The sequence below is a fragment of the Gordionus sp. m RMFG-2023 genome, chromosome 5 (assembly GCF_954871325.1).
Source record: "Gordionus sp. m RMFG-2023 chromosome 5, tfGorSpeb1-WG-v2, whole genome shotgun sequence".
Lineage (NCBI taxonomy): Eukaryota > Metazoa > Nematomorpha > Gordioida > Chordodea > Parachordodidae > Gordionus > Gordionus sp. m RMFG-2023.
The window spans coordinates 16,835,706-16,859,442 of record NC_088779.1 but is presented as its reverse complement, the minus strand read 5'-3'; the positions used below and the strand labels follow the sequence as shown (position 1 = coordinate 16,859,442).

General features: G+C 27.6%; 1 protein-coding gene and 1 long non-coding RNA gene across 4 annotated transcripts; one reads left to right on the top strand and one right to left on the bottom strand.

Moving 5' to 3' along the window:
- Positions 1–949: 949 nt before the first annotated feature.
- Positions 950–20,716, bottom strand: LOC135930481 (GTP-binding protein 2-like). 3 transcript variants are annotated; one of them, XM_065467282.1, is made up of 13 exons: positions 20,570–20,716; positions 20,311–20,421; positions 20,242–20,268; positions 20,073–20,199; positions 19,838–20,028; positions 9,557–9,754; positions 9,327–9,501; positions 9,183–9,287; positions 8,805–9,134; positions 7,439–7,587; positions 2,057–2,458; positions 1,815–1,976; positions 950–1,346 (listed from the first exon to the last, which is right to left on the bottom strand). In XM_065467282.1, the coding sequence occupies exons 2-13, from the start codon at positions 20,362–20,364 to the stop codon at positions 1,197–1,199; spliced, it is 2,070 nt and encodes a 689-aa protein (XP_065323354.1). In that variant the 5' UTR covers positions 20,365–20,421; positions 20,570–20,716; the 3' UTR covers positions 950–1,196. The 3 variants fall into 3 exon arrangements, with proteins under 3 accessions (XP_065323354.1, XP_065323355.1, XP_065323356.1); XM_065467283.1 differs by having other exon boundaries at positions 1,880–1,976; XM_065467284.1 differs by lacking the exon at positions 9,557–9,754.
- On the top strand, positions 20,455–21,964 carry LOC135930483 (uncharacterized). Its single transcript, XR_010572784.1, has 4 exons — positions 20,455–20,847; positions 20,971–21,062; positions 21,390–21,591; positions 21,641–21,964. It is a non-coding gene; the product is annotated as an uncharacterized LOC135930483 (long non-coding RNA).
- The last annotated feature ends 1,773 nt before the right edge of the window (positions 21,965–23,737 follow it).

Sequence of the window (23,737 nt, the reverse complement as noted above, 5' to 3'; positions counted from 1 at the left end):
TAAACCAATACCAATATTTTAGACCCAATACCAATACCAATACAATATTTTGTTTATATTGGGTTTTTAATATTGGTTCCCAGCCCTACCCTCTAGTAGCATCAAATTTGTCAATTTTAAAATTTAATGTAAACAAAATGGGTGATTTATTAAAAATATAAATGATTTTAAACATAATTGTTTGTTTTATTTATTACGCAAATTCCCATCAATAATATTTTACATAAGTTCTTTATCCAATAAAAATGAAATAAAATTAAACCAATAATATGAGAGAATAGAGCCAATAAAATAATAACTGTTGACTAAAAATAAATATTGATAACTTTAAAAAATTATAGATTTATATATAAAAATCTTACAAATTTTAGAGGGCTGACCATTGGGTCGGGAAGGCCCGGGTTCGAATCTGGTTGATGCAAAAAAAATAATATTTTTTTCTGTTTGCATATTTCGCCCTAATGCGAATTCGAAAATTTAACATTATAGGTGTATAGTCTACATAGCATTAAAAAGATAGGAAAGTTGAAGGAAAAATAACATTATACGAAAACGATCACTTCTTGATTACAGATATTATATTTTAGATTAAATCTTGTATCTTAATACTTTATTTATTTATTTTTTGGAGGGGGGGGGGAAGGCATATCATATTCTATTATTAAATTCAATGATTATCATAATTTTTAATAAAATGGTGGATTTTGATAATCGGGTATATGAATAGAACCGACATTAAACGTTGATGAAGAAGGTAATATTTGCTTACCCTTCCTTTTCAAAGCTATGTTTCTTAAATATATTTCCAAACCTTTTAGGCAACATTATGATGGTTACATATAATTTAAATAATAAATTTTCCATTAATTTTTTTTGTTTTTATAATTATTTAAAGTTTTTATATAGCAGAGAATATTACAACTACTACTATATTTATTTTCACGCAGTATAGAATATACCATAAGAGCAAAATATTATGTTATCCATATCTATATATTATTTTAAAAAAACTATTTTCGATCACAATATATTAAATAATATAATTTACAATTAAAAAAATTTTAAAAAACTATTTTCGATCACAATATATTAAATAATATAATTTACAATTAAAAAAAATAAAATAAAAATTTTGACTAGAATTGCAAAATGATGACGAAGCATATTTTACTAATATTATAGTTATTTCTTTAATATCATACGCCGGGAGTTATTATCCGCGTTATAAGCCCAATACCTCTAGTAGATGCTTCCCTGAAAATTAGTTTTGACCCAATTTTCAGATATTCAGGATGTCTAATAAAACGAAATACGGCAATACCGGACTGTCCCGTTTTGAGATAATCCTTGAGCGAGAAAATATAGATATTTTAATATTATGTTTTAATTCTCGTATTGTACATTTTATGGTCCTAAATCAACATAATTAAGAGTCAAAAATATATTATTAGCCCCCCCCCCCCTTTTATATTAAATAAAACTAGCCATTTAAATATGATGTTTGTTTAATATAGATTTTTACACTTAACTAACGTACTGATTTTTCTAAATAGTGCTCATGTAATATTAATAGAAAGTTAAAACCTTATCATAAAGAAGCAAAGTTATTTAGTTTTTTTTAAATGTTATGAAATTTTTTAATGTTCTTTTTAATATATTATTTTTTATGTGTTTTTAAAAAAAATTAAGATATTTTACCAAAAAAATTACGATTATAATTGTAAGAATTAATAGTTTTATTAGTATAATCGATTAAGTTAAAATTCAGCCTAAAAAAATATAAATATTTTATTTTTATTTTGGATTTTAATAACTTTATCTAAAGATATAATAATTGCAGTCTGCCTTATATTACGAACGTATATGGATATCTGGAAACCGATTGTGATCGCGGTAGCGTGATATAAAATACAAATTTGAGCTTCAAATTCGAAGCTGGCTATTGGCTTGATATCCGGATGAACTAAAACCATGCCCTTCATATTATAAATTATATTAGAATAATTTAAAAAAAGTTAATAACGAAAAATATAATTTTTAAAAAATATTCAATCACCTTCTTTATATTAATATCATGAGATGTCGAATCATAGATTTGGAAATCGTTTAAGCCTTTTTCAATGATGCTGTTATTGTCAACGAGATTATTCTTAGTAACCGGGGCATTCTGATTAGGTTTTGTATCCACTCTTTTTTCATAACTTTCATTATACTTAATGAATTGTAGTGCCAAAGTGCCACAATCACCGGCTTTTATCGTTTTTTTGATCATTCGACATCTCCTTATACTAACAAGTAAAACTTCTTTAAAAGCATTATTGTTGCTAGGATATGCATTTGAGTTGGTGGATTTAAAAGGCCCTACGAGAAACAGTTTACCTTCTTGTACTATTCCTTTACTCATAATACCACTAACGACTATTCCCTTAACACCGTCTACGCTAAATACTTCATCTATCTTTATTACGATATTTAAAAAAAATTCAAGAAATGTTTAATAAAATAGCTCCTAATATTTATAGGACTTTTAAAATAGTGTTGCTAAAAGTGACTAGTTACATCCTTAAAGAGGTAACTAGTTATAATTAAAAAGTCACTGGTCATAAAAAAAATTAAAAGCTAGTTACTTTATAGATTATAATTTTTTTTAATTATAATAATTTTGCTATTTAAAATTTAAAAATTATAGAAATTTAACCCTATTAATTTTCTTGTATAAACATAAAAAAATTCTTTAATCTAAAATATATCTAGTGGTTTCAAATTCATAATTGATACTTTAAGGAAATTTTCGAAACAGTTTCTTATTTGTTTAAACATAATGGTAAGTTGCATGATTTGCACGGTCATCTTGTTCTTATTTATGATAAAGAAGATACACCTTCGGGAGGTTCCTGTCTGAATATTAACATTTAATAGCCTAATTTTGCATAATTTCTTGATGGTTCTAAGATATTGTCATTTATATGGATGTGGCCCTAACGCCAAATAAAGGGTTTTACGTTCTTATGAATAAAATGAAATTGTCATAGAATTCTTGTTTAAAATTCCAATATATTTGTATTTCGCCATAGTTTTTATTCCAAATAGTATATGAAGATATATAAAAAAAAAATTATTTCTGTATAATATTTAATTTTTTTAAGGGGGGAGGGCATATTAATAATTCTTTATATATATTTGATTGATATAATGGGTCAGTTTTCAAATATGATATTGGGCCCGAGATCTTGCCGAATTCTAATGCAGGTTGTAAATAGTATTTTTTGGACAAGATTGTTTTTATGAGTTGTAAAAGATTGATTACGCATCTTGTTCCGAATTGTCATAGTTATCTCTTTCAATTTAATAAATCATAATCATCTTTGGAATCAATGAATGGGTTGTATAAAGAAGATTCTTTAGATGTCTAGATTATCATCCAATCCATATATTATAACTATTATATATCGGTGATTCCGCGTCAAATCGACCAAAAAAACGAGATTTTCGGCCGACCATTTCAAAAATGAATGAAACATGGCATGTTAGTTATTTATGTTGTAAATGTTAATAAAATCAAAATTTTAGAGTGCTAGCTCAACCAGATCCAAAGATATACGCCTTCAAAGTCGAAAATCGCGAAGTGCGTGATTTCGTTAAATCTTGTTATTTTAAAAATTACTTAAAATAGAGTTACAAATTATATATCTTTTTATAGCCCTTAAAATTTTACGTTGGAAAATATAAAAAAAAATTTCAAATGTTTTCTCATTTCCGGTAAAAATAAAAAATTAACATTGTTAGGAAGGGATTTGTTTTGGGTGTTAATATTTACTAAAAATGTTTATTACCTTTATATTAAACGATTTAATAAAAAATCTCGACAGCCATTTTTGTTTTTTTAATTTTATTTAAATTTTTATTATTTATATAAATAAAAAAATGCAACATAGATGGCGTTATATTAATTTTTTTTATAATTTATAATTTTTAATAAAAATATGAATAGTATTGTGATTAAAATTAAAAAATCAATTGAGTATAACCAAGAATGATGTCCCGGGGCGATATGTAAGCAGGCAGCCCATACAGATATGATTTTATTAGGACGCTATATTGTAAAGTAAACATATTTTAAAATTTTATACACAAACAATATAAAAATAAATACCTCTTGTTTTAATCTTATCCCATTTTGTGCTTATTAATAGAATTTCTTGAGACGATAATTTGTAGGTATGTCCTGTCACTGTAATAGGATCTACTGTTATTATTTGATTAATGGGTAATCAAATCTTTTCCGCAATTGTGGGGTAAAAGAAGGATGGTGATGGTCCATGGGAATGTAAAAAGGAAATAAATATCTCCTCAGTAATTTCATTCTTTTTTAACACTATGGCTAACCACCAAAAATCGTCATAAACAATGTTACGAATCCTTTAATATCGGCAAAAAGACAAACAAAAGACAAATTATCGGCTATATTATTAATTTAAAAGTCCTCTGCATATGAATATATTTCTGATTTAAGTTTACTTAAACTCAAAAGAAATACAGCATGTATTTCCCAAGTTCCTGGAATGGAACGAACCAAATTGATTCTTTCTAGTAGTTTAATATCTTGTAAATTGTATTGTTTGTTGGTTATATATGTAAAATTTACTGATGGCATGTTGTTTTGCAATTGATATAAATCAACTGGCGTTAAAATGTGTCCAGAATTGATGCGATGAAGGCTTGAACGTGCTGCTTATCTTTTTGATGTTCCGCCAAGGCCGTCACATATTCCTTTTCCATGGGATGTAGCTGAAAAATGCCATTCAGCTGCTACACCAAAATCTGATTCATGATATCTGTTTTTATATTGTGCAGCTAATGCATCAGAGCAGTAATATATATTTGTTTGGCTTTTTGCTGAATTGATTAGTCAAGAATTTTATCATTACTGCAATAACATTATTAAACAGTGTCTTAGATTATAAATGCATAATTTTCAGAAAAATCAAAAATTATCATAAATTTATTTGGTTGTAAAAAATGTTTAAGTTTTGAAATATATGATGATTGATTGGTATCGATGATAGGAATTTCAAATAATAACGATAGTAGATCCACAACAATGAAAGAATATATCTACAAATTATTACCTTATAAATTTCTATTAATAAGCGCGAAATTATAATAGTTTGAATATAAAATTTTAAAATATGTCTATTTTACAATATAGCGTCAATAAAATAATATCTGTATGGGCTGCCTGCTTACATATCGCCCCAGGACATCATTCTTGGTTATACTCAATTGATTTTTTAATTTAAATCACTATACTATTCATATTTTATTAAAAATTATATATCATAAAAATATTTTAATATAACGCCATCTATATTACATTTTTTAATAAAAATTCAAATAAAATTCAAAAAACAAAAATGGCTATCGAGATTTTTTATTAAATCGTTTAATATAAAGGTAATAAACATTTTTAGTGAATATTAACACCCAAAAAAAATCCCTTCCTAACAATGTTAAATTTTTATTTTTACCGGAAATAAAAAAACACTTAAAAAATTTTAATTTTTTTTATATTTTCCAACGTAAAATTTTAAGGGCTATAAAACGATATATAATTTGTAACTCTATCTTAAGTATTTTTTAAAATAACAAGATTTAATGAAATCATGCACTTCGCGATTTTCGACTTTGAAGGCGTATATCTTTGGATCTGGTTGAGCTAGCATTCTAAAATTTTGATTTTATTAACATTACAACATAAATAACTAACATGCCAAGTTTCATTCATTTTTGAGATGGTCTGTCGAATCGCTGGTCGATTTGTCATGGAATTACTTATATATAATCCAAACATTATATAATAATCTTTAATTCCCAATTGTATATTTTCTTTATTGTCAAAACAAACGCAATCATAATAGTATTCTCTTCATAACATTTTATAATCTTTTTCATAAACAAAAAAATCAAATGATCTAAAAACAATAATCATTTTTTTATTGAAAAAGTATATTGAAAAGTCTATATCTGTCAATTACATATTAACAGATACAACACGCCCACCTTTCTTGAGAAATCAAACTGAGTAAAGAAATACAATTTAAGCATATATATGTAATCAAAGTAAAAAGAAATATTAAAATTATTAATATTTATTTTCATTAAATTTTCTTTCTTATGTTCCAGGAGTTCCATTTTTTTCTTAACCATACATAATTTTCATTAAGCTGTTGATTACCATTTAATTTTGACCGACTCGGTCATAGCTTGATTAATACATTGCATCATTTCGTGATCATTCTATCTTAAGCTTGTAAAAGTAATCCAGCATCATTGTAGTTGATCGCGCAGAATCATTGTAGTTGATTGGATGGAATGTTACAAGGAGTAAGTCAATCCAATGTTTTTTTTTCTTTTTATTACATCCAAAATATATTCACTATTATTTCCCTTTAACTTCATCTCAGATACACTTCTTCCCTATCAATCATAATCCTAAATTTCAAATATTAAGCCAACTATATGATGAACTAATACTTTTCCCCTTTCCTTGGATCTAAAATAATATCAAATGGCCAATTTTATTCATTTATATAAATATCAAAATTTTAAACATAAAAAAAAATTCTAATATTATCTAATGGCTTTCTCCATTCTTATAAATCCACATTTATATCCATAAAATCAAAAATATTTTTATTAATTTACCCTTACATATATAAAAACAATCTAAAATTATTGTGAAATGAGTTGGTAAAATAAATGAATTATTTAAAAAATAAATATTGTTGAAAAGTGGTAGTGGTTGGTTAGTTTTAAAAAATAAAAAAATGAATAAATATATTTTACAATTAAATTTTTTAAATAAAAGTATTTTTAAATATGAACAAAAAATATAAGTAAAATACTTCCTCCACACAGATATGGAAAAGAAATTATTTTAATATATTTTCGTGATGGTTTCATTTCATATTATCAACTCATTTAGAAGATATAAAGATCGAAAGGTGGTTTTATATTTGCACGAGACCGAAAGAATGAAAAATAACAATTGCATTATATACCACAATGTAATATTTATCAGCACTGAAATAAATATCATAGCATATTTACTTACAGGGAAAAAATATATAAATAACAAATTATAAATTTATTTTTCAAAGAAATTGGTGTCTAAAATGTGTGCTTGCTTTTCAATAAAAATAAAGTTTTTAGACTAGACAAACGTTGCATAGGAGGGCTTAAATGCCTCATATATGATAAATTTGGAAAATCATCATACATATAAAGATAATGAAAGAGATATATATATATATATATACAAATATTTACATATTTTAAAAGGTAACTCGTTATTTTGGTGTGACATTCCAAATATAACTATATTTGTTTTGGAAAAATATAACTAGTTACTTTAACAACACTAGAAAATATATATTACTAAAAATTCAGCTAATTCCTCATTATGACAAATTTTTATAGAATTTATGTCACCGTCTATTTTCATAAATAAATCATCAACTAATCTTTCAGACTTCAATTTGTCGTTAATCTCGTTTTGATCTACTTTTCTTTTTTTGCTTTCCAATTCTAGATAATCAATATATATTTTGTGATGTAATGCCTTTAAAAATTTAAAACAAATAAATTTCTTAATTCGGATCGGATCAAATCGGACAGATATTTTCTTCCTTGATTAAAATTTATTTCGAATCAAATCGAACCTTGACAAAAATTTATTATTTTAATGAATATTGTTTTCAGAAATAACCATAAAATTGTTCATTATCCTTTAACGCCTATATTTTTTTTGATTTAGTTAAAACATCGTACTCCTTTTAAAAGTCCAATAATAAATTTGAAATGAACTCGGATCAGCCCGACAAATATCTTTCTCGAATCGGGTTGGACTGAAAAAATAGACCCGATGCAGGGTTTTATGTTTTGGTTAACGGCAGACATATACCGGATTAAATCTTCTATTTAGGACTATTTTCATATCTTTGCTTAGTGTTGTGAAAAGGCTCGATTTGATCTGATTAAAAACGGCTAACTCAGTATTTTATATAAAAAAATGCTGCGCACGCCTGAAAATTTTGCTTATAGATGTCACAAAAGTCTAGACATCTATTAGCGAAATCTCGAGGCTTAGGCAATATATTCCTGGCGAAAATAATGAATTGACCGTTTTTAAAAATCTGCTCAAAATGAGTAACACTACCTCTGCTCATTGGTTAAATTAATATCTAAATTATGGGGAAATTATTACTCTTAAATGGTACACTGCATATTTCAAGTTTCATTAAAATTCAAGAGGGTTGGAATCGTCTAATAAATTGATATGGAATTAACCATATAGTACATCACAAAAAAATTAACACTCAACTTGAAAAAGTTATTCCTGCGTAGATCAATAAAATATAGGCCCAGTCCATGGCTTATAAAATATTAATTGTTTCTCTCTTATTCTTCCTTTTTGCATGATTAATTACACAATTATAAACGAAATAAATCTAAAAGGTTTAAAAAATCAGGAGGTATGTAATATTTACTAATTTTGATATCATATTTTGTGATAAATAAAATAGATTTAAATTATTAAGTTTATTGCAAATATTTAAATTTAACTAACATTAAAATAGAGAATAAAATTAATATTTTAAGTTTGAGATATCCTCCATAAGCTTTTTAAATTTTGTACAGGAAACAGGGCCTTGATCTACAAAAAATTCCTACCAGATGTGTGGGCTTGGGCCAAAAAAATCGATTTTAGGTCTCTAAGCACTATTACATATATTTTTTTTTACTTTTTCCGCCTTGTATCCCCAAAAGTTCAATACTATATATATTATTTTTGCAAATTGACTTAGGATCAAATGGATATAAACAATTCTTGGATTGCGTTGAAATATATGGTGGTAATAACTGTAAAAATATTTTCAAAAGAGCTAGATTGCACCCTGTAATGCATGATATTTCAAGTACTGGTACAACGTTTCCTTGAGACATATTTTTAGCTGCCATACGAGCATGATTGAAATCTTTTACCATAAAAGGTAATTTATTAACACTTTTTAAAGCTTGTAATACTGCAACTAAATTATTTGTACTTCCAGTCAGATTTTTTAAATTGTTGTCTAAAGCATTTAATAAATCGAATAAATTAACTGGCATGTTATAAATACATTCATCGCTGTTAGCTTGCTCTTTAATATCGATTTTTGTTATCAAAATGAAAATTGGCAAATTTAAGGCCAGTGCTAATCCTAAATGTTCCTTAGATGTTCCAACTGAAAAGCATAAGATAAACATTTAAAACATTTAGAAACCTAGTCCTTTAGTTGAATCTATCAATAGCATAACGTAATCAGGTGAATAATTTGTTAAACCAAAAATGGTCGTTTTCTGATATTTGTGGAATCCTGCTAAGTCAAGAAAGGTAATTAGTTTTGTAGATGTTTCATATATTTCTTCAACTGTGCGTGGGCCCACATAATTTATCAACTATAATATGAAAAAAAATGGTATAAAGCATTAATATAATCATTTCGATTTTTACATTTCCGGAATTATCAAACCCTAAGATATCTATACTAATGCATGAAGTACGACCAGTCTCAATTTCATGTGCATGTCTAAATAACCCTAATCTTGCTTTGCCCATTCCATCATCTAGCTCACCTCTTGTCAAAACACCAAGAAGTGTGGTTTTTCCACTAAAATGATTACCTAGTACTGCAACCCTAAGGTCTGTAAACTATTTAGAAAATATAAATATTCTATTTTCATATATTGCAATAGGCAGGGTTGGGCAAAAAGTTAAAAATAGCGTTACCAAGTAGTGTTATATCACATAATGTAATTATAATTCTCCTATTTTGGAAATGTAACAAAGGGTTAAACATTATTTTTCGTTAAAGAATAAAGTATTTTTTTACGATATAAAAAAAATGTAATAAACGTTTAAAATGGGAAAAATTACAATAAAAAGAGGGAATAGGTTTTCTTCATTTTAAAATTTCACATTGTGGGATCGTAATTTCATTTTCTATTTTCTTTCCATTGAAAAAGTTATTATTTGAGCATAAGATAACAATTTTAGTATTGGCATTGAAATTGAAGTAATCCTGTATCTTTAAAATTTATAATTTGAAATCAATTACTGCATAGATATCAGATAATAAAAGAAATATTTATTTGTTGCAATACAAATTTGCCTTCCTCCGCTGAGCACTTGTTTTTGTTAGCAAATATTTGAAAAACGAGTTGTTTATCTATCTTAAATGATAATCTTTGTTTAATAAATTAAATTATACATTAAATTATTAACTTGTTTCTATTTAATTAATTTTGTTTTCTATTGTGACATTTATTTATTTTCAACTATTTATATTTCCGTCGGATGATCTAGATAAAATTAAAATGATGGTTCTTCCTAGTGATGTAAAATTCTTGGGAATTAAAGTCTCGGGGAAATTGCAGAGGCAAATAACGGGAAATTAATTATTTATAAAATGTTCAAAAATCGTTTTAACAAAAATAAAATAACTATTTGATATAAAACCAAAAGAGGCGCAAAGAATTTTGATAAATTTTATCTTATTTTTAAAATATGGAATTAATTTATTGAACAATGCATGAAATCATATTTGCTCATCACAAAATACTATTTCCATATAAAGGATGTAAATTTATTTATATGGAAAATAAGCCTGATGTAATAAAAATTTTCTTCTCGTCCAAGCGAAAATAAATATATCTGCAATCGAATTCTGTATTTAGGAAAAGATAATTTTCGTGATGCTTGTAAAAGTCTTCCAACAATTGTTATGAAACTTATAACTTAACAAAAATTGTAGATATAACATAACTGCTGACAATTTTATTCACTTATATACAGTTAGCTAAAGAATTGCAAAATGTAAAAAAAAACAAGCCTGAATTGAATAATAAATCAATTAGGAGATAATTTTCCTCAATTTACAAAGGAAAAATGTTATATGCTTCAAGGAGCATTATCAGAAGAACATAAAATCACGTTATCAACCTACGAAAGTCTAAATTAATCATAGTTTTTAATAGGGATGCACCGATATTTTTTATCGAGTGCCATTTTTTTATCAGATTGGAAAATTTTATAATATTGGCTGAAAGATATTTTAAAATGGGTGAAATATCAAAATAAAATGTTATAAAAATTTTTAAAAAAAGTTATATCAAAAACCCATATTTTTTATAAATAATGAAATCCATTTTATGTTTATTTTTTTAATAATAATAATTAATAAACATTTTGACATATTGTTATTTTTTTGCGCATGCTGTTTATAAAAGTGTGCGATCCAGAATCTGTTTTTAGTGAAGATGGTGATATTTACAGTCCCCATTGCTGCAGGCTAACCTCTGATAAATTAGAAATATTGGTATTTTTATAAAGAAATCATCGATATATTAATTTTTAATATTTATTTCAAATGTCAGTGTTAAATAAAAAGCACTGTTACATTTTTTCATAGATACTGAGAGCCGCTATTTTCTACAACTCGGGAGCGGAAGCTACCTCCTTTTTGAGATGAAATGGATGAGCGACGGGTATACATCCCTTTAACTTTATTGTATATGCTGAAAATATTGGTACCATGATAAAAAATGTCATGATACTCTACTTAGAGATAATTTATTTTATTTTTTTAAATCATCAATAAGAAATTTTATTTTTTAACTATGCCTTTTTGAAATCAATTTTATTTTTATATTTTTAATCCTCATTTTTAAACAATTTTTTTAAAACTATATATACCTGCAGACCCGGTCCTAAGCCCTACACGGGCCAGGCCAAAGAAATTTTTTAAACAGGGCCGGGCCGTGCAAATGGTATTTCTGTAGTTCTCTATATATATCAAAATATTAAAGTATTAATAAATGCGTTACAATTTTAAAATAATAAAACGAAAGTATATCTTTAAGATACATATATACGAACTAATTTTAACAAAATATATCAATATTTTAACAATCTCCTCTCTGAGAAACCCCTCATAACGTTCTCCTTGGTCGTAAAAAGAAATGTTTATTGAAAATGTCATGTACATCTCTAGGTGATGCCAGTATCCTGCATCACATATATACATCACTTCTGAAAATGTCTGGGCAACGTCTTGACTCTAATAGGTCTTGGATTGTGCAGCGTTGTATTTGAAATTTGTGGTTATCAACTCTCCCCCTTCTAAAAAAAGCTACGGCGATTAACTTTCTTCCCAACATTCTTCGGTCGTAGTCGGAGTTTGATTACTATCTTCAGTTGCTAAATTATTATTTGATGATCTACTCTTGATCAGATTAAGATGCCTTATTATAATGCCATTATCGTCTCTACTTTGTATAAAAAAAATACCTTTCTCTCTAGGTAACAACACTGCGTCTGTTTTCTTCCAACGTTTTATGCCAGACTTTATTGCCAACATTTAAAGTTCTGTGGAGCGATATAATTTTTCCAGTATGTTGTCATTCGCATCTTGTTGCTTCAGTGGGTCTCATCTAATTCTCGTCGTTGTGGGAATAAGAGTTTGATTGGCGGAATGCCTGTTGAGCGTGTTTCGATAGTTGAATAAAAACTTTCCAAGGCAATATCCACATTTTTTCTCTATATTGTTGGGCGTATGCTGACGTGAATAAGTATTTTATGCCAAAATTACTATAAAACTTTTCAAATAACTTGCTGGTAAAGTTTGTACCATTTTCAGTCATAATTTGCTCGGGTATCCCGGACAAACTTATTGTTCGAATTAATTCTATAATGGTTGTTTCAGATGTAATAGATTTCATCGATTTTATATTAGGAAACTTGCTGTAAGCTCGACTATTACCAGCCAATTTTTTTGAAGAAGGGTTTCTTTGTAGCAACCCATACATGTTATATGTTTTTTGGATTATCAGCCCAAATATTCCATGAGTCGTAATTTTTTATTTCATTGTCTATGTCTGCATTTATGCCAGGCTACCACATATAATTTCTGGCCTACAATTTTGTTTCCTGTGCTCCTAAATGTCGCGAATGTAACTGATTTCCTCATATTAAAAGGTATGGTCTCATTATAAAGACAATTTTTATATGCAAATGTGTTTTCCATAAATCTGTATGTTTAATTTCTGATGAGTTAACCTTTTTTAATGTCATTTATGGCCTCCATTATTTCTTTGTCATTTTGACTCTAATACTATACCTCAAATTTTATAGGCATGCCACAAGTTATCTTTCATTTCTCCATCTTCCATATTGTGCATAGTAGGCCTATTCAAAAACGAATTCGAATCGAATAATTTACTTGAATTCGTACGAATAATAAAATCTACTATTTGTATTAGATTCGAATTAATTTTTTTAATAAAATAAATCATACTCAAATATATTGACAAATTTTTTTATTACAAATTTGATTTTAAACAGAAAAAATTATAATAATATGTAATCAATAATCTGATAATAAATAATATATAATCAAGTTATAAACAAAATTAAAATGTATATTATTAATTTAATTTATAATTTAAGCCAATTTTTAAGGCAAAGAGTTTTTCTTTTATTTTCTTCCTTATTTGACATGCGGTTTTTTGACAATAAATTAGTTCCAACTGAGAAAAGCCTTTCACAAAAAGTTGAAGTTCCTTGTATAGAAAGATAATCCCTTACCATTTTCGAGAGTATGGGGATCCGATATGCATTTGCCTTCCACCACATACGAATCATTCTAATAATGTTTCTTAGTTTTAGAATTGAAGGATCTAAAATTTTAAAATTTTTTTTGGATATTAAATTAATTACATGGGAAAAGCATCGGATGTGCCCTATTTTTATTAATGGATATTTTATAGAAAATGTATCAATAAATGTTTTATTATTAGTTGCATTATCTAAAGTTATATTTCTCTAAATTATAATTTTTAATTATTTTAACAAAGGCTTTAAATATATTTTCATCTGAATGTGTTTCATTTATTCGACTGACATCCAAAATTATGTTATTTATTTTAAAATTATCATCAATAAAATGGGCTGTTAGCCCTAAAAAAGGAACCTGTGTTGCTAGTCCAAATGAGATAAAAATTAATCTGACTTTTATTTTTATATATTTTTCCTTTATTAACTGTTCTTTTTCTGCAAATATATTATACATGTGCAATTTAAGAGTATTGGAGCATATTGATTTTACAGAACAATCAAGATCACTTATAAAATTTTTAAAATCATTTGAATTAATAATTTTAAAAGGTATATTATTATTTATCAATAATTTTAATAAATTATCCTTAAAATTAATTTTTTTCTGAAGAATTTTGTGTAGACTTTAAAAAAATGTCAATTTTATTATTATTTTTTACTAAGATGTGAATGAAACCTATTATAATGATTAATAAGAGGGGATGTTGTTTTGCCTTTACATTTTATAATACTCTTGCAATGATTGCAAGCAGCCTTTTCACCGTCTTTATGGATTTGATATTGATCCCATATGATTGCTTTCTTTTGTGAGGAAATTTTCTCATCTTCAACATCAAGCATAATTTCATCAGAAGCATTCTCCTCTAACATAATTAGGCTAGCTAACAATAATTATTGTAGAGATGTAATATATTTTTATATACCACTGGTTTATGTAATTTTTAATATAATTTATTATGAGATTCAAAAAATGTGGCAAATAAAAATTTAAATTTTCACTAGAAATTTTTAAATTTGTGCTAGAATTTTTATAAACACAAACACATTACCTGTCAGATTGGGAGGTCAACATATAGAAATGATAAATGTTAGATTTATTAAACAATTTATTAAATATTACGAATAATTCGTTTTATTCGAATAAAATAAATGATTATTCGTATTCGGATAAAACAAATAATTTATTATTCGTATTCGTAATTATTCGATTAGATTCGAATCGAATATTCGAATTATTTTTGAATAGGCCTAGTGCATAGATTCGTTGTCATACAGTAACGGAAGTCTAGACATAATCAGGACCATGTTGAGTTTGCCCACTCTGTGAACTATCTTATAATGGGGAGCTCTCATGGCAATATTCCATTTTTGGAATCTCATCTACATTGAGGTGTTACCCTTTAATCCTTATTAAATATGTATATCAGTGATGTGATCCATTACTATTATGATCTTATGAGGTATTCGTGGAATCTTTTGATGGCAAAGATCATTATTAAAGCTTCTTGCTCTATGTTTTATAATGAATTTGGCTTTATGGGTCTTTCCTTACCACCTCCTTCTATGTGAAACAGCACAGCTCTAATCTTCGTTTTGGATGTGTCTGCCATAATGCTAATAGGTAGGTCAGGGTTGAAAAAGCTTAACATAGGAGGTTAGCTGATGAGCAGTTTCAATTCGTCAAAACTTTTTTATGTCCTTTGTCCCACACCCATTTGTGTCTTGCTCACAATTTTATAAAATGAATCAGTTAGTTTGGCAAAGTTGTTAAAAATTTGTGTTAGTCATGCCCAAAAATGTGGCACTCTTTTGATTTTTTGGGCATGTTGGTTATTGCTTTGATTTTATCAGCATTTAGATGTTTTAACTCAGTGGCTAAGTCATGTCCTAGGAATCTAATCTTGTCCTTCATAAATTCACTTTTAAGGAAATGTTTGACGAATTTTTCAACCTTAAAATGAGGTGTAATGAATACAAAAAAATTCCTCTACACCAAATATGGGGAAAATATTCTCTGATATTCCAATCCTTGAACAACACAGTGAACTGTTAATTATGCATGCTTCATTTTTGCAATACAAGCCCAATGCTATCATTAATCTTTTCTTTATTCAATAGTTAATAGATATATGAGAGGAATAGATTATCCGTGGAATCTACAAAAGCAATTATATGCAAAATACAATTTTAACTCATTTTATACCAACATTTATATAAAATTTTAGGGAAAAGGCCAAATGTAATATGAAAAATATCTGCATGTGAAAAATATGGAATAAAAAAAATGATTTGGTTTTTTTATATTTATTGATATAATATGTTGTCAAAACGTAATAGCAAATAATTAATTTTTTTAAAGGTAAAATTAATAAAGGTGAAAAATGTAGAAATAGAGTTTAGGGGATAAAAAAAGGAAGCTTGGAATATGGAAGGTTCAATGGAAGATATAAAACTTTGATAGTTAGAGCGAATAATGGCGGTAGCAAGCTTTTGACGTTAGAAGGATTACTTAGACTGATCAGTTTTTTCGCGAATCCGTTCGCCTAATTCATTAAAAAAACGTTGAGCTTTGCTACCGAAGGTAGTGAGAATGGAGCAGGCGATAGGTATGAATAAGAAAGAAGAGTCTAAGGAACGGTACTTGATGATTTTTCGAGATTATGCGAGAGCGAGGACATCGACGTTGTGGTTAGATGGTGCATATGGGCCAATGCAAGTGAAATCCCAAACCAGGAGCTGACCCTTGATAAGGGAATCAAAGACATTCCATCAGGACGTTTCCGTCTTTTCTGAAAATTCCGGTTGGTTCAAGTCTAGATGGAATGCCTACTAATTTGATGGCGCGTAGTATAATGTCGTTGCATTTGGTGTGCCGTGAAAAACGGCCTCGACAAAAGCGGCAATGGAGACAATGTCTACCCTTGCTATCGACACTGGTTTCGCAATGTTTACATTGGTACGGTAGAACAATTTCGCAATGTTTACATTGGTACGGTAGAACAATTTCGCAATAGAGCCGTAGTCCAATAGCAAATCTTAGCTCGTCAGCGGAGAGCAACAAGTCAAGGTTGTTAGAGGGTATGGTTTCCATCGTAACCGGATCCTTGGTTCAAATGGTGAAAACTGTGAGATCGTCATCGTGAAGGCTCGAATTTAGGTAAGATACAGAGCCTTTGTTGAATGGAATATCCCAATCTCTCTGTGAACATGAGGAGGGTCGTGGAGTATTTGGGACAACGGAATTGTCCCAAATGGTCTGGGCTTCAGCAAACAAGGGGTCAGAGAAGTTAGAAAGATGGCTAATGTGTGAGTCCGATGAAAGACGGGAGGCTATGAACCACTAATGGAAAGAGTTAGAGGTGAGCGTAAGCCGATATCCCCTAGTTTGTATGGAAGTGATGCTTGTAACCATGAATTTTGGGTAAAGCGGAGATTAAGGATCTCTTCAGCAAGAGATTTGACGGAGATTTCGAATGATTTTAAAGAGTCGGGGAATTTGAAAATTGAGGTGGATCGAAGGGCATAAAGAATTTTAGGAATGTAGTAAAAGTTTTTGAGGAGAAAAAAAGCTTGATGAGGAGGGAGAAACGAGATGTTTTTGAAATGAAGTAAGCTGGATGATGCTTAGTGAAGAAGTCATTTATGGATTCCAGACCACTGACTGGAGAGCCGAGATGAGTGAGGGATGAGAGTTCGGTTGTGTGGAAGATGTGGGTGAATGGGATGGAGCAATGAAATGGGCAAATCTCGGTTTTTTCTTAGTTGAGTGAGAGTCCGATAGCATGGGAATGTATTTTGATGATGGCGAGTGACTTAGCAACCTCGTTAGAGAGAATGCAGAGTATTCCGTCGTCAATGTACCCAGTGTGCAGTTGGAAAAAATGTTTTTGACCATTTCGTTAATTATAATGCAGAAAATCGAACCCAAAGGATCGCCTTGTTGGATCCCTTCTGATGATAAAATAGTTGTTGAATTAGAGGTGAGATGGCATGGAATAACAGGAATTGAAGAATTGAGAAAAGGTGGGAAGTGAGTGGTACATTTGTAGGAGAAAGTGAGAGCGGCGAATGGAGTTAAAAGCATTTTAACGAGGATTTCGTTACTTGGGTTGGTTTGGAGATGGATACGAGTAGCGTGTGTAGCTATTTCGCAACCATCTTGGATACCGATACCTAGGTGAGGTGCTAAAATTAAGGCTGTGTTGTCCTTAATTTTGGAAGATATTAGTTTAGCGACAAGACGGCGGAATACGGGCCCGATTGCTATTGAGCGGATGTCTTTATTGGGCTTTTCGAATGCGATAAGTTTAGTACCGAATAAGAGTGGTCTGATGGATTCGGAAACAAGTCCATGTGCTATTTTATTACAGAATGTTGTTAAATTTTGTAAAATTGGGATCTGGCTGTCTATGAGGGGGATGTAAGATCCTTGAAGATGGGACAAAGCCCATCATAACCGTGAGAAGAGTGGTGATGGAAGGATAGAATAGATTTGCGCACCTCGGTGGGGGGTAAAACCAGTAGGAAAAATATTGGGCGAAGGGAGTTTGTTGAAAATTTCTCGTTACTAGTTGCAAATGAATCATCAAATGCTAGTAAGCGAAGAGCGGATTTGATGTTTAGGTTGTTTATTTTATTAGAAATTTACTTTGCCTTTAATTGGAGGCTGGAAAGTTTTTTGGGTTCATGAGGAAATATTATGGTTGTGAGGGTGGGGGGATGTATAGTTGCGTCTTTGATTTGTTGGGTTAAAGATTTCTGAATATCTGGATTGGGAGGTTGGAGAGTCGTATATGAATTTAATCCAATTTTAATTATTTATTTTTAATCAGAGACTACAGGCCTGGCCGTAAGCCCAGGTATGTGGGTCAGGCCATTATTTACTTTTTCCAAATATACCCTAGCAGAGCCTATAAATTTTTTTAAAAAAATACCAGGGTTGGGCCTGAAATTTTTATAAAAAACACAGAGGTAGGGCCATATATCTTTTAAAAAATTTTTTTTAATCAATAGGGATGTATAAATATTTTTTATCGAATCGAAGCCGATATTTAATCCACTTTAAAATATCGGTTATCGGCCAATATTATAAAATTTTCCGATCCGATAAAAAATGGCGGTTTTAACAAAAATAAAATGTTATAAAATTTTTTAAAAAATTTACCCATAAAATCGAAATCTATTTTTATGTTTATTTTTTTAAATAATAATAATTAATTAATAAACATTCTGCCATATTGTTATTTTTTACGCATTCTGTTTATAAAAGTGTGCGATAATCTCTTCAGAATCTGTTTTTAATAAAGCTTGTGATATTGACAGTTGCCATTGTTGCAGGCTGACATCTGATAAATTGGAAACAATATTTCTAAAAAGAAATCTTTGATATATTAATTTTAAATATTTATTTCAAATTTCATATTATATTTATTTATTACTTATTATGTAAATAGATTAATGTTATTACTTATTATATAGATTGGTAATTTATCAATAAAAATATTTTATATACTTTTTGAATTGCAATTAAATTGAATATTAACTATAACTGATCATTATAATATATTTAAATGACATATGTTATGGTATAGCTTGATTATAGATGTTATACTAATGAAAAGTATATTAAAAATTAAAACCATTGGTATCTTTACAGAATACAAAATTAGATATGATATTGGATTGGTTATTGGCCGATATCCATTTAAAATCAGATCAGGTTGTCCTCCAAAAAGTGGTATCAGTACATCCCTAAAAATAAATATATTTAAAAAAAATCTGGGTCAGGTCATAATGGCACCTATACATGTCTCTGATGTTAATAATGCAATAAGAATAAATGATACTTCAATTACAATTTTTTAAATTTATTTTAATGCCTTATTTAAACTACATCAAAAACTAATCAGAATCTGGTAACCCTATCTAATGTTAATTATTTAATGAGCTTTTGTAACCATTACATGATTCAAATAATAGTAACATAATTAAACTTTTTTAATGTTAATTTAAACATTATACGTAACTAAGTGTACCCAACCCTGTTAATAAGCGTGTTGCATAAACATAAAAATTTGCATTTATTAAATTTGATAGTTAAGAGTAATTTTTTAATAGTACTGTATGATCTTCTGATATTTTTCTGACTAATACTTCACATATAAACTTTTGGTCATCTATTTGATCCAAATCATTGATAGAATTATATGAAATGACCTCCTTTTCCCTAAGAATTTGCATAGTTGCTCCTAACTTTTGAGCCATCCTTTTTAGAGTAATCTTTGATAATTCTAAATCTTTTTTACTCAGACCTTATTTTAAAATATTTCAATTTATTTTAAAAATTTAAGGGAACCTGCAAAATATCCTTGATCTTCCACACCCAATTCATATATAGCCTCTCCATTTCCTTCTCTTAACCTCCATTTCATTTGTGTAATTAAATTTTCTAATCTGGCATTGGTTGGATTAATGAGTTTTAGCTAAAGTAAATTTTAAATATCATTCTTTAAATAACTATTTACCTTGTATTCAATATTCCCCTCTTCTAACTATATCTTATCAATTTAGATATGAAATTAAAATATACTTACTTCAGGGGGCATACGCATACTGTATTTATATTTTGAGATTTTGGAATTATTCATTTCACATAATAGTGATAATGTGCTTCACATAAATATGACCGATTATGATATTGATTGCTAGATGTTAAAAAAAATTTCGAAATTTGTAAATATTTATTTTAGTGATAATTTTTTATTTCGATTTAAAATTCAAAATAAAAGATATACGCTATATATAAATTAAATATATATTTAAAAAAAAGGTAATAAAATAATATAATGTAACTAAAAATGAGCATGAGGAGGTGCATCTAGGTTATGGCATCGTGGATTGATATACTATGAGACCTATAAATTTCGATAATGACTGCTACTAACGCCCGTGATATTTAGTGAAAAAACTAAATATCACACCCTCGTTTATTAAATTTGTTTAACACCATGTTACCGCGATAATTAAAATCCTCCATTTTATAAAAAAAATGGATTTTATTTTCTAAGCTATTTTTGATACTTCTCTACTATAAATTTACTGATATGGAAAGTACAGAATAAGAAATAAAGGTAAATAAACAATTTATTTTTTATATATTAATTAAATATTCTCTGAACCCAGCATTCAGCATTATTGTTTTGTTTTATAGAATATACAGATTTATTTTATATAAATTATAATATAAATAATAGGTATTCTGGTTAGAGCAAAATATATTTTGATTCCACTTCTCTACTTACATAAATTTTCTGCTATGGAAGGCACAGAATTAGAAAGTATAAAGGTAAACTTTTTATAAATCTAATAATTAAACATGATATAAAGATATTTTATGCTATTCTATATACTTTGTCAGTTGAATTCAGTCCAAATGTTATCAATTTTATAAGCTAATTTCTGGCTTAGTTAATAGATTTTATAATATATTTTACAAATATCTTACTTCATTATGAGAAACTTTAATTCTATATTAAGTTATGCAATGAACTATTTTTTAATCTATTAAAGTCTGTTGACATCAATGTGAGGTATAGAGATGTTTAAATTTTTAGAGTCCTTTGCATTTGGTTAGTTGTAATATACACTACTATACATTTTAAATTTATTTTAGTGAATAAACTTGTTCATAATTATCAACCTGTCAAAATTCCATTTGTTTTCCAGCCAACAAGAACAGAATGGGAAAAATATCATTCTGATAAATTAGGCCTGAATTTGATTGTGTCACAAAGTACTCAAAATCATTATTTATTAAGCTTGGCGGATCCTGATGATATTGATCCAATTATAAGTGATGGAAATTGCTTTTTCAGGTATTTTTTTTAATAACACTTATAGAATCTATTCTAAATATTATTATAGATGTCTTAGCAAGGAAATCAGCAATGCTGAGCATTATCATGAAATGATCAGGACTATTCTGATTTCTTTTATGCTTCAAAAAAAGCACATCAACTTCTTTAGCGGGTTCATAGGGGATAGCACAATGGATTACATTGTGAAGAACAAAATGGGTTACAATGGTACATGGGCAACAGATATTGAGATTTCCTGTGCTGCAACATTGCTTCAAACTAATATCTTTGTTTTTTTAAATCATAAATGGCTTTTATTTTATCCATTATTTATTATTCCCGATATAAATAAATTTATTGGTTGTATCTATATAAGAAATTTAAATTATCATTATAGTTTATTTTTATCATGTAAATAATTATCAATTTATTTATAATTTTTTATATTTTAATAAAAAGTATTATCTAGTCAACTAATTGTATTTGTGCATAAAGGTATATTTGTTGAAGCCTATTTTTAACATGTAAATAAATTATTATCAATCCATTTCAATAACAGTTTTAAAATTTTTTTATTGTTTAACTCTTCAAATTAGGTATAAAAAAAACCCACATAATGGGCAAGATTATGTGGGGTCTATGTAATCCCTCCCAAGTTCCAAATAACCATTATAAGTGCTGAATAATCAAACAAAATTAAATTATTTTGAGATATATACTTTACTTACAAATATAAGATAAAAGATCCATACAAAAAATAAGTAATAACAATTTTTATACAATTAGCCTCATACATACCCCCCTCCATGCTATAAAGATTAAGTTTTTTTTTGTATTTATCATTTTAAATTATTTTATGAAAAGTAAAGAAAAATAGTTAGAATAATATATTATTAAATTTTAGAAGGTTAATTATCAGTTTTGACTATTGGTCATATTTATTAAATGTAAATATCTAATTTGAACAAAAAATGCAAATTAATGCCTTAGAAGTAGAGGCTTAAAATCAGTAACCAGATAATGTAAAAAATTGTAATTTTTATTTATTAAAAAAACTAGAGTCTTTGAGATTAATATATGGCAATTAAAATTTCATAAATTAATATTCTTTAATTAAATATTAGGGTGTTTTAAAAAAAACTTGGGTTCAAATTATTTTTTACAATTAATAAGCATAATCAAAATGTATTTATTGCATTTATAAACCCATATTCATATTTTTTTTAGTTTTTCAATTTGGATTGTTTGCTATAGAGATTGCGTTGTGCATACTTAACTCTAATTTTATAAACTTATGTTAATAAGTAGGTCTTCTTGGTATAATTACTTTATATTAGTTATTTCCTAATCCTTCCAAGCTTCCTAAATTTATATCATAGTTTTATTTGAAATATCAGAATTACACTGGGCTATTATTTTTAATAGAATTCAGCTGAAATTATTTTATGAATGATAAAAATATTTGAAAATATGGCTTAGTTTATCCTCTTCATTGTTACATAAAAATATTTAGATTATTAATATAAAATATTACATTGGTAGTTTTTCTCAAGTAAATAAAAATTATTATAAAAAATGGAAGAATTAAATTAAACACATATTTAATAAACGAGGGTGTGATATTTAGTATTTTTACTAAATATCACGGCGTTAGTAGCAGTCACGGCCTATAAATTTGCATTGAAATTCGTAGCAAAGATAACAACCTACCTGATGATCACTCTGATAATATGACCGTTTAATACTAACCTTTAAATTGTTTTTTTTATGTTGATATAAATTGATTTTTTTTTATAAATTGATTTTTTTTATATATAAATTTTGATATATTTTGTTATATAAAATAGATTTTTTTAGTTCAAAAGAGAATGTAAAATTTTAAAATATATATTGTTTAAATTTAATAATTTATTTAAATAAACAATTTCTATATAAACCAATCTTCTAAAGTACTTTATGGTGGCAGCTCCGCTACATATTCGAGGAAATCGTAAATAAATATGAAACAGATTCCCAATAATAATGTTAATATAAATATTTAATTTCCAATATACGCAGGCAATGGCGATCTTTTTTTGAGTAGATTCGAAGATATCTTCAAGGACGATCTCGGACATCGAAAAAGCAGGTTCCTTTACAAGAAGACTACCAGATGAGGTATATA

Coding starts and splice junctions, on each gene's coding strand:
- LOC135930481 (XM_065467282.1), bottom strand. CDS start 20,364: ATGAATAATTCCAAAATCTCAAAATATAAATACAGTATGCGTATGCCC. Junction 20,269..20,310: donor GTATGCGTATGCCCCCTGAA/GTAAGTATATTT, acceptor GATAAGATATAG/TTAGAAGAGGGGAATATTGA. Junction 1,347..1,814: donor TTATTATATCTTTAGATAAA/GTTATTAAAATC, acceptor TTCTCGCTCAAG/GATTATCTCAAAACGGGACA.